The sequence below is a fragment of the Lutra lutra genome, chromosome 12 (genome assembly GCF_902655055.1).
Source record: "Lutra lutra chromosome 12, mLutLut1.2, whole genome shotgun sequence".
Classification (NCBI taxonomy): Eukaryota; Metazoa; Chordata; class Mammalia; order Carnivora; family Mustelidae; genus Lutra; species Lutra lutra.
Window position 1 is genome coordinate 78777176 of NC_062289.1, and position 12142 is coordinate 78789317.

The following is a 12142-nucleotide window of genomic DNA, read 5'->3' on the forward strand; positions in this document are numbered from 1 at the left end:
CACTTAAAGCCACTTCAAATATGAAGCTCCGGACAAAATAGAGCTTATGAGGGGGCAAGTACTGGCCGGACACACAGGTATATTTCGCTTGACGAGGTTAAAGGTGAATGTGAATTGGCTGCCGACACCACAAAGGCAGAGATGTCACTGGAAAGCCAGGCCTATGGCTTCTCTTCCCCGGATCCCAAGTTGCGGCAAGCCCCGAAGAAGCCGAATCCCGCGCCGCTGATGGAGGGACCGAGCCAGGCCCAGCGCCACGTTCTCATGCTCATGGCTGTGTGCCGGGAGGTCCCAGATCCTACAGGTGCCTGGGGCCCCGGCTCGGGGACACCAACTCTGTCCACGAGCCTGGGGTGTCTCTGACCCTCAGAGGAGAGTCTGGCGGCTCCTAGCAGAGGAAACCGTCGAGGTTCCCGCTGCTGGGCCCTGTGACTGCGCCCCCCACCCCAGGAGGCGACGCTGTGGCTGTGGTCGGGGGGCTCCCCACCTTCAGAGCAGGGCCCTGTCTCTGCCACAGGCACACGCGGTCCCTCTGCGCCGTGAGCAAAGAGACAGCAAGAAGCTCGTCAAACTGAAGATAAGAGTAAAAACCTCGCGAGTGCCCATCCCTCCAAAGCCGGCAAACCTGCACACGCTAAAAGCACAAGGTCAACTGTGTCATTTTCTGGAACGTCCTCAGTCACTGTGATCTGTCACCGCTGACACCACGGAAGCACATACGGGTCCGTGTTCCATGTTCCTTCTGTGCGCTCTCGTCAGTGCAGATCGCCGTCCCGGGCAGGGTCCTCACCTGGCCTCGGAGAAACGCTCGTCCTTGTTTTTAAAACACTGGAAGCTTTGCTCACTGGACACTGGACTCTGTCATGCTCCAAGAGTGTGCTCCACAACGTGCACAGGCACGTCTCCGCATTCGGAGAGGGCAGTGGCCAAGTGCACACAGGCACTAGCGCTGTGCATGGGCCTTCTGGACTGACACTACACCACACGTGTACCCCTGGGGGAGGGACACCTGCTTCCCGGCCACCTTCAGGCCACAGACTCTCGCTCCCCGTCCTGCGGACACCGACACAGAGCACAGCCCACACCGGTTCACCTCACGGGCTGAAGTGACAAACCCAGCACAGGGCCTCTGGGCTGAGTCCCCCACCCCTACCCCACAAGCTACGAGCTGTCCCTCCGGAAAAGTCCCTCTGCTAACGGTAGCCAAGACTGGCTTCTGTGTCTGCACGGAAGTCCGGTGGCAGACAAGAAACCTCACCGGCCCCATGGGTGCGTGTTGTCAGCCCCGTGTTTGCTCTCACACCTCACGAGCTGGAGACACACAGAGGCTGCTCGCTCGGCCAATGTCACAGAGCCGAGATCTGTGGAGCACAACTGGACATGTCCATGGACGAGCTTCCCAGAGGACTGACACACCTTCGTGCTCCCCCGTGAGGGTTCCACACTGTAGACGCTCACGGCCCCAACATTTCCACGCTGCTCTCCTCCCAACCCAGCTCTGGAAGGGCCTCCCGGTCACCGCACACCCGAGCCTCCGAGCCCGCTGCCCTGCCCTGTCTCAACCTCAAACACACGAAGGTTCCAGAGTTTCTCAAAAGAAGGTTTCTCTACATTTACATACACTTGACTAGAGACTCGTGCTCTGGCCGGGCCACAGGGTAATGCCCTCAACACAGAAGCACCAACACATCTCGACCTCGCACCAGACCAAACCTCCACGGCCTCTGAGCCCACCCTGCCACACGGCCGTGGCCGGCGAGGACCTCTGGCCCAGGGGCAAGCATCCCGCCGTGGAAAGAACCTCACAACCGCACACAGACGCCAGCACAGCTCGAGGACAAGGCTGCTCCCCGGGGCCGCCGGCTTTCACCCAGCTGCAGCTGCCGAGCGCCACCCTGCGCCCAAGCTCACTGCCACGCACCACCAGGAAGGCCTCGGGGGTCCCAAATGGGCCCAGGGCAGCCCTCAAGAACCCATGGGCCAGCGACACGGTAGGGCCGCACAGTCACCCATCGTGGCGCTGGGAGCACAGAGGGGCGCTCGCGGGGGTCGGGAGACGGGGAGAGGACGCGCCCTGACACAGACAGCCAGCGCTCCAACCTGGCTGGAGGGTGGGGCTCCCACGGAAAGTCGGGGGGAAAGCTCGCCCAGAGATCGGCTCCTGAGGCTCAGAGTTGAGACTCTTCTTCAGGGAAGCTTGGAAGACTCCATGGGTGAGCGGGGTCACCTGGTCGGAGCTTCTGGAGGTGCTAAAGCCGGGGTGCGGTCAGGAAGCTCCTGGCCCAGCAGAACTGAGAAGAATGAGGGCCAGGGAGGGGACCCTCTGGCAATAAGGTCACAGTGGGTCCTGCGTGGTGCCCACAGACAGGCACCCAGGATGGCACCAAGGTTCCAACACAAAGGGAGTTCAGGCTCTGGATTCAGACCCGGTGATAACCGGGGTGGGAACTGGGAGCCCAGAGGCTGGATAGGCCTGGGGGAAACACAGCCTGCGGGGCACCTGGAGATGGGAAAGCTGCGAGAACAGGGGCTTCATGCCAAGGCCGCTGTGGGTTTGGGTCCTCAGTGACATCAGTATTTGGTGACACTAACATCTCAGCATTTCCATGAATTCAGAGAATTAAACAGTTATGTGGTCACATTACTGGGACACCTGCTCAGGCAGTTAGAGGAGGAGATGCTGCGGGGTACAGGGGTGGCCCCCCAAGAGGAACATGTCCTGGGAGCCAGCGAGGTGGGGACAGGGGCTGAGGGGCATGGGTGTCAATGGGGCCCAATGTGTCTACACGTTGGGAGATAGGACACTTGGTGGGCCAGAGATCTCTGGGCCTTACAAGAACGTTTTTTGCAGTCAGAAGGGCGGCTTCCATGTGAAGAGGGTGGGGGCCCAGTGTCGCTCTAGGACTGTGACCTGGCAGTGCCACCGCTGGGCACACAACCACAAGGACCGAAAGCAGGGCCTGGGAGAGAGAGCGCACACCAGGCAGCCTTGCAGACAGTAGGGGGAGCAGCCCAGTGTCCATAGATGGGGCAGGTGGGCCCAGAAAGGGCATATTTTATGTGCATGAGAACGGGACGTTACTTAGCCTTCCAAGGAGGCAATCCTGACACGTGCTACCACCTGGATGGACCCCAAGGACCCGGCGCCGAGGGATATAAGCCAGAAGCACAAGGACAAGCGCTGGAGGGTCCCACTTGAGTGAGTTCCCCAGAGCAGTCAGCTTCGGGGTGACAGAGAGCAGACAGTGGGTGTGGGGGCTGCGGGCAGAGCGGCAGTTTGGGAAGATGACCGAGTCCAGGGACGGACAGTGGTATGAATGTGCTTTGTGACACAGGACTGCACACTTAGACACAGTTAAGATGGCAAACCTTATGTTATATATATTTTACCACAATTTAAAACTGTTTACGTGTTTTGTGATTTTTTTTTTTTTTTTTTAAAGAGAGAGTCTGGGTGCCGGGGCATTCTGAGGCCAGGACTGTGTGCAGGTGGGTGGGAAAGGGCTGTGCAGACAGAGGGAATGAAAACACCCTTCCACATGGACAGACGAGAGGGGCCCAGAACACAGTGGCCGGCACACAGTAGGTCTTCAGTTACTGCTGGTGGAACGAGGTGGGACAAGATGGAGTAGAACGAAGTCGAAAATCCTGGAGGGAAATGTCTTTAGAGTGACTCCAAATGACCAAAACCACAGTGAGTTCTTAAAGAAAGGCCTTGAAAAGCCTGTTCGGGTGTTGAATCAACACTGTATCTGGGGACATATCCTGGCACGGGAGAAGCTGGGTGTTGTTGGAAGGACAGAGCACATCCGTGTCCCCGGACACTTGTCATTTTTACCCACGGACAACGACAAAGCAAATGTGGACAGAATTCCAGTGACAACCTGGCAGGACCAGGAACTCACCCCTCAGGACAGCGGAGAAATGGCCCACCCTCAGCCCCAGAGCATGCTTCACGGAGGACAGAGCACTACATGCTGCTAAGGGCAACCATCAAGACGAGTGACAGCTGCCCACTGCACCCCTCCGCCAAGAAGGACACTTACCACCAGCCAGAAACACCACACACACACACGCCTGTGAAGCCTTTTTCTCCAACGTCAGCCCCGTCCCACTGCTGTGCGAAAACCATGTCCTGGAGAGGAACTCCAGGGAACACGCATGTCCTATGAGACTTTCTCCAGCCCCAGAGACTCCACGATGTCCTCGACGCAAGACCAAAGAACGCAAGTGACAGAGAGGCCACGTTAACTCACCAGTCTGTGCCTGAGCTGCACCGTGACGAGCGGCGAGCCTGACAGGTTCTGGGACAGCACGGGCGGTGGGGACACCTCCAGAGAAATCAGGTAGCTGGCTGCAAATAGCGTGTGCCTTTTGTAATTTGCTGCCTCCGTAATCCTTGGAAATAAATGAGAAATCGTTACAAAAGGGGGAAAGGGGAAGGCCACACAGCCAGAACACCTGCGTTGAGAACTTAATGTTAGGCTGAAATTTTCTATACTGAAATCTTCCTGGGATGGAAGTTTGATTGGCCTCATTCGGTCTGCGCTGCTCTCTAGGGCAGGAAGCCGCTGTGTGACTTTGGGTAAGTGACTTACCCCGTCTGAACTTCAACCTCCCTGCTTACAAAACGGTGCGAGACATGGTAGTGCAGTGAGTGCCTGTGGTTCCCCTGTCTGATGGGGGTTCGTTCTCCGGAGAAAGGCCCTCAGTTGCCTCCAGGCAGCTGCGTCCCTCCCCATCTCCAGACCATGTGCTCTGCTGTCGACTCCAACCTCAGCTCAGGAGTAAGCCCTGCTGTCCAGGCCTGAACCACTCAGTCCACCGCCTGCCTCAGACCACAGGGACTGTTCAGAGGTGAGGGCATGATCCAGGAAATCCAAGGAGATGCAACAAGATTCAGACGGAAAATGTTGGGTCAGAGACCCTCGCTTCTCTCTACTACTTGTCTGCCCAGGAGGAGGAGGCCCTGGCAGTGGCTTCTAAACATGAGTGCAGAGATGAACTGGGAAGCGAGCCCCCCCCCCCCACCCAAGGAAGAGAAGAACTAGAGCTGAGTGACGTCAACTGGATGCTGGATCAAGCTGCTCCTGAAGCCAATCGACCTGTGTGCCCTTCAGCTTCCATGATCCAAGTACCCTCTTACTTGAGGCAGGTTAAGCCATGTTTTTGGACACTTACAGCCCAATCCAAAGACTCCTGCCTGATATATACGGTACTTGTCTCATGGAGTTACGAGGTTAAATTACGAGGTGATATTCCGAGCCAAGGCAGGAGCAAGATAAGAAGCCCATGGTACAGGATTTAAGGAGGTGCCCACACTCAGGGCCCAGCACATGCATGTGGCACTTGTATGACTCCAGGAATGAGCACGTATCCGAAGTTGCACCCTCGGTGCCTGCTTGCCTCACCTTAGTCTCAGCCCTGCCCAACTCAGCAAATGTCTGTTGGCGTGAATTTCGACTTAGGGAAGTTGCCCTCAAAGGCCCACGATGCAGAGTCACTGCCCGCCCCCCACCCCCGCTGGGCCACCCAGCCCTCTGCTGCTGTCTTATCTGATTGGGAACTTGCCTGTCCCCCACCCACTCCCCCAAGCCTGCTGGAGGAGTCTGCTCCCTCCCTGTGTTTGCACCCACACGGCTGTCTTCATAACACCCACTCACGTCTCGGGGCACTGCGTGTGCAACACTCTTCTTCCCTCGACTACTTTTACCTAATAACGAACCTCAAGCCTACAGATGATTTGCTAGAAAGAGGACCATGAACACTTTCTCTCCACCTAGATCCACACCCCTACCATTCTTTCACGCCTGCCGCACCTGGCAGGCTCACACACACTCTTCTTCCTTCCGAAGAGGAAGCACGGCAGGACACTCCTCCCCTGCCATACTTTAGCAAGGACCTTCCAAACCTGAAGACAGCCCCCAGCATGCCACGGCCCAGTCATCACCCTCGCAAACTTGACACCGCCTCCGTGGTCCCTGCCTTGTGCCTCAGAGCTCTGCGTGGTCCCAAGGAGGCCAGTGCCTCTGCTCAGGAGCGCATCCCCGCAGGCTCCTGAGTTCTGGAACAGTCCCCACGGCTCTCTCTCCTTCCTGTCACGGACATACAGCAGCGCCAGCCACAGTTTGCAAAACGGCCCCTACTATAGATGGGCTGTGTCCCCAGGAGGAGCTCTGGGCCAAGCACCTGGGGCAGGACCACTCCATGGGCCACGTTCACTCCTTCCCATCGTGTCACCTCAGGGGACACAGGGTATCACGTCCCACTGTTGATGACATTGAAAGTGACCTGCTGGCTGAAGTGTGGGCCAGCTGTCTCTATTCCCAGGTGCCCTGCTCACTGTGTAAATTTAGCAATAACTCTGGGTGGGTGGCTCAGTCATTAAGCATCTGCCTTCGGCTCAGGTCATGGTCCCAGAGTCCTGGGATCGGCCCCTCAAGCCCCGCATTCAGCTTCTTGCTCAGCGGGAAGCCTGCTTCTCCCTCTTCCACTCCCCCTGCTTGTGTTCCCTCTCTTGCTGTCTCTCTCTGTCAAATAAAAATCTTAAAAAAATAATAATAATGACTGTTCTCTAAATACTGCTTACCCAGTGGTGTCTACACCCACTGATGACTTTTGCTCTGATCAGTAACTATACTTAGGGCTCCAAGATGGTGTCTTTCCAATGTTGTCTTTCCTTCTGCATTGATTGGTTGGCATTACTCTACAAAGAACAAGTGTGGACACTTGTCAGCCGCCAGACCCTCCGGGAACTTCTCCATCAGAAGCACGTGCGTCTGTCAATAAGACATGGAACCCAGAGACCCGAGTCACGGCCCTACCTCTGCCGGCTGGCAGCCTGGAAGTCCCATCCTCTCTCTGGGCCTGGGGCCCCATCTGCGGTGGGATAGTGGAACTGGGTGACACAGACTCCCTGCCCAGCTTGGATTCCTGACCCCACTCGAAGGAAAAGCCTGTCCTGGCTGCTAGCCAGGCACAGCTCACAGTAAGAGCCAAGCAGTCCTCATCGTGACTAGGCAGGTGAGACCATCTGCACGCAGGTGGCACAGCAGGGACCAGCTAAGTGTCCCCCCAGGACCTGTGGACACTCAGATTCTGCTTCCAGCAGTGGCTGCCTGGGTCCTCAGGAGTGGCCCGTCCAGGGCTTGGCTGGGAAGATGGGAGACCCCGTCCCAGCCTCACCCCCATCTTCATGCACTAAACTCATGTGCTGACTCCAACCCACCCCAAAAGGGGATTGAGAGGACACTACAATCCCACAGCACCCTTTGTTCTTACAAAAACCATACATGTACGTAGGCCACAGTGCCTGATACTGAAGGGAAGGGACTCCGCTGTGTCGCAAGCAGGATCACCAGAGCGCTTTCTGCTCACTCTACCCATCTACTCTGAACTGCGTGTGGAATGTGACAATCACTTTACAGTCAATATGGTGAGAACGTCCAATCATCTTGGAGGCGATAAGGGCAAGCACTTACAGGTCACGTTAAGAGCACCAAGCTTTGTTTAAACAGTTAGCTGACATTGCGCTCACAGCAGCCTCACCCATCAGTACTGTCATCAGCATTATTCTAGAAGGGAGCACACAGCCAACGACCACCAGGCATTGCCCAGCACCCACACCACCAACAAGGGTGCCACGGAGAGGACAGAGCCAGGCACCCAGCACCCAATTCTGCACTGCTAACTACGACACTGGTGGTCACCTTCTGTCCCACTCTGGTGCCACAGGCGAGAACACGACAAATACAGGGACTATGCCTGATGAACTATTTGGATGATTTTTTTTTTTCAAGGTTAATTTTGACAATAAGACACCTTTGCATTCAGTGCTGCCCTTGAAACTTCACCCAAGCTGAAGATTCCACACAGGAAAGATATGTTCTCATCACGGCAAAAAAATTTCTGTTTGACTTCAGGAAGCCAACTGACATGCATTTGCTGCTGACAAGGGTGCGAGTGGTCCCCAGGTGTCAATGCTAACAGGTAGAGGGCCGGGAGGGGCCAGGATCTGCCTGTGTGAGTCTCAGAGCCCACAGCTTGCAGGGACAAGAGGGGCTGACCACGGTTTTCTGGATCACACAGCACGGGATCTGCGGCTCCCGAGAGTCCTCTCTGTGCTCTCCTGGGGGCAGTGAGGACAGCAGGGAGGTAAGGTTAAGGCCCCGAGGCGGAGGAATGTCCCATCCGCCAGGCTTCAAGCACATCCTCGGACTCCCGGAAGCAGGACAAACTCAGCCTCGCCCCCCATCCACCGCAGCTGGCGCTGATGTAACGGCGTGTCTGGCAGGGGTGCCAAACGCGGGCCTGGTTCTGTAAAGTTTTACGGGCACACAGCCACTCCCATTCCGTCACGGGTCGTCTGAGGTTGCTTCCCGGCTTCCACGGCAGACTCAGTAGTTGTGACAGAGGCTTTATGGCCCGTAAAGACCGAAATATTTACTATCTGGCCCTTTATGGAAAAGTTTGTCAGCAGCTGGCGAGAGATACGATTCTACTCGGTCACAGCGAATTGTCCCAAAATGCGGGCCCACGTGGAGGTCGGTAAACAGCAATTCCACTTCCTCTTTCCTCTCCTGGCTGGAGGCGGAAGGGAACCGGAAGGGTGACACGAACCCTGTTCTCCCCGCGCTCCTTCCGGCCGCAGACAGGCCCAGCCGTGCCTGGTAAACAGACATTTCAAGCCTCCCTCCCACAGGTCAGCTTCAGCCTGACCGCTCGGCGGGAGAGCTGCAGGTCGGTAAGCCGGGCGGGAGGAGTCCGCTTTCCCTCGTAATCTTGGATTTGGAAACTATCCCCCAAAGACTTGAGAAGGCATCTTTCTGAGGAAAGGCGACGGGACTCCGCTCTGACAGGTCTCCTGAGGAGCTCCAGAAACCACACACGTGAGGGGCCGTCCCCGTCCCTAGCTCTAAGGAAACCGGCCAACGCGTAGGCTTCCCCAGGACCGGCGGCCCCGGGTCTACAGCCAAGTCGGGGCTGTTGTGTCCCCGACCCCACCGTCTCCCCAAAGGCTGCGGACATCCGGGCGGCGGGGGAGGGCTGCCTCGGAGACGGGCGGCACGGTTCCCGGTATTCGTCCCACATCCTTTGTTCGGCGGCGGCTCCAACAGCGGCCGCTCCCCGTCACCGAGGGGTCGGCACACCGGGCCGCAGCGCCAGCATCGGCCGCCCGCCCCAGGGCCAGGAGAGGGCACGTGCAGGGGAGGGGAGCGGGGCCCCATGAGAGGAGGAGCGGAGCCTCCCCGACACTACCCTCCGAGGAACAAGCTCCTCCCTGCGTCTAGGTGGGCTGACCCACCGCCAGGCCGAAAGGGCCACGTGAAGAGACTCCGGCAGCAAGAACAGGGCAGTCCGGCCACCATGACGGGCACATGACCCAAAGGAGCCAATCACAGCTTTCCCTGAATTTCCACAGAGCCATGTGAGCAGATCTGGCCAATGACAGAGCAAGACGTTCTGGCCATTGATTGGAGGGCGCCAGGATGGATACAGGACCCAAACGGGCCAATCACAGCCCTCCCTGAGTTTCCATGCACACATTAGGGACCACAGCTGCTGTCCTTCTGAGACCTGAGGACTCAAAGCCGTGGGGTAGAAAGACATGCCCCTAGGGAGGGGCCTGCCTAGAAAAGAGCCAGCACAGAGGAAGGCACAGGCAGGAGACAGAGCGACCAGGGCAGGAGGCCTCCCCTGGGCTTCTGGGTCCAGCCGTGCCTGAAGCCTTCCTCATCCCCCGAGGACCCAGCCTCCCCACCCACCACCCAAGCCCAGTCACCCAACCAGCCCTGACTAACACAGGTGTGTGCTGTTGTCCCCCACTTCCACAAGTGGCAACCAAGGCTCAGGCCGTGAAGGCACGCATCCACCACTACACAGGTACGTACCGGGCAGCTGTGGTCACCTGACTACTGGACCGTCAGCCTACATGCCCAGTGCCACTGAACCCCCAGCGTCTGAGGTCCTGTGTCCCCTTTCTGGATCTAATAGCGAAGCCCCAGGCATTGGCATTGTGAGTCCCTTCTGGTTCTGCATGCCTGTGCTGACCTGGAGGCAGGGGTGTTTGAGCGGTCAGCCGCCCACTGCCCTCTCCCTGTCCTGGGACCTGGGACACTCACTTGGTCTTGGCTGGCTGGATGTTGTCCAAGTAATCGTGCATCCTGTGGTAGAGAAGGCCCACGATGGTGGTCCAGGCTGCGGAAAAGCAGAGAGTCACAGACACCTGTCAGCCTGCCAGCGGCAGAGCGCCCAGCCAAACCCGCTTGCCCAGCAATGCACAGTGCCAGCCCTCACACCCAAATCCAGGGGCGGGTGGGGGGGGGGGAGAAAGTGAGGGACTCTCAGGGGTGGAATTTTGCATGAGCCTGGGTAGAAACTCTGTGACCCTTCAGCGGTGGATTTAACCATGGCAATGACTGCCTGATCCTCCCCTGAGCCGACTCTAGATACACAGATGCTGCTGCTCCCGGGGAGAGCCTGACTTGCCAGGAACGCTAGAGTTTCTGTGGGCAGAAGGTCCCCGCTCCAGCAGCGGTCACAGCGCCAGCCTCCAGTTTTGCTCCATCTGGGTGAGTGTGTCCTGTTTGCTGTTGGCATATGGAGTCTTTGCAGCCACACGAACACGTGAGCGAGGCAGCAGATGCGGGATTTACAAGTGGCGGTGATCACAAAGGTGTCCTTTGTGCCTTTTGGCTACATCCCACCTCTGCTATGTGACAACGTTGAAATAGGAATCATTTTTTATGTTGTGTCCCTCCACTATTAGCAGAGGACGCTTGAGGGAGGAAGCGGTTAGCTGTCTTCCAGAGTTCCTCGGGGTTATTTGTGGAATAAGTTAAAATTTCAGGAAAATATTGAGCATCCTATCACTCTCACAGTGTGCCAGGCAGAAGGGCTTGGCTCATTCAATTCTCAAAATGATTTTGTGAGTCTAGTACTAATATTGTCCCCATTTTACAGACGAGGAGACCATAACGCACGCAGGTTCAGTCACAGCCAGTAAGCAGCTGAACCAGGCTTGGAGCCCAGGATTTCCAGCTGCCAGTCAGTCCTTGTTACCAATACGTTCTGCTGCCACAGGGCAGAGCATGAGGCCGTGGTCCCGCTGAGTATGAAGAATGGAGGGTTCTAGATCCTGCAGCCAGGTGGTGTGAGATGAACAAAGATCACATGTGCGGTTGGCAGACCACAGCCTCATCCCCACACACCCCCCATTTCTGTAGTTCACCCTGTGTTGGGGGGGTGTTCCTGTGACATCTCCAGGTACCTTCCACGCAGGCAAACAAGAAGGTAGAGGGAGCAGAGGTGGGCCCTTGCGGGGTAGCAAGGGATGCCTCCTTGCTGAGGAGGAGACACCGTGATCCTACACTACCCAGGCTGCTCTTTGTCCCCAGTCTCTGGGCAGTGCATGTCCTCTGGCCAGATTGTCAGGAGCAGAGACTCCCAGACTCCCCCGACAGCCCAAGGGACGAGCAGTGGGGGCATTCACTTTTCAAGGGACCAGTGGGGCTGTCCCTGCAGCAAAAATGGCCAGAGCTGCCTGAGCCACCTGAGGGGGATGGAGAGCCCAGGGTGGACACCCCTCACCTAGCCTGAGTCCACCCTGGGTGGGGGAGGGGGCACGGCCCCATCTCTTCATAGTCTGCCGACATGTCACTATGCTGCTCTGGGAGGACGCAGGTGTCTTTCACAGTGGACCTGAATCACCTTGAGAGCCTATCCAAAATGCAGATTCCCAGCCCTCCTCCCCAATTCCAGTTCACGAGGCTGGGGTTTCCTTGGAATCAGCATTCTGAGTTAGCAGCTCAGGCACTTGCCAGGACCCTCCACCCCCACCAGCTCCTGAGAAATGCTGGCCCAGAGCCGCTCCTGCAGGAACAGGCGAGCAGGCGTGAGGGCTGCGTGTCTGTAGGGCCTCAGCTGCCCGCGCATGTGCATGGCCCCGGAGGTCCTGGGGCGGCCTCAGCAGCTGCACTCACCTTGGCTGCGGAACGCCTCGTGGGGAACCTTGATGTAGCTCTGCCCCTGGGCTGGGAAGCGGTAGTGGGAGGAATTTATGGTCTCGGGCAAGAGTTTGGCCACAGAAAACTCTGAGAACAAGCCAAAGACAGGAAGCCACAGTTAGTAAGCTCCAAGGCGC

The 12142-nt window shown here is 57.4% G+C and overlaps 1 protein-coding gene across 2 annotated transcripts in view; it reads right to left on the minus strand.

Annotated features, from left to right (window-relative positions):
• ADGRD1 (adhesion G protein-coupled receptor D1) overlaps positions 1-12142 on the minus strand; it is a 125171-nt gene that overhangs the window by 71450 nt on the left and 41579 nt on the right. For both annotated transcript variants that reach the window (XM_047697578.1, XM_047697577.1), the window contains 3 exons: positions 11982-12092; positions 10122-10197; positions 4257-4398 (listed from right to left, as the gene is read on the minus strand). In XM_047697578.1, the coding sequence (XP_047553534.1) occupies positions 4257-4398; positions 10122-10197; positions 11982-12092 (329 nt within the window). The remainder of the gene's footprint in view (positions 1-4256; positions 4399-10121; positions 10198-11981; positions 12093-12142) is intronic.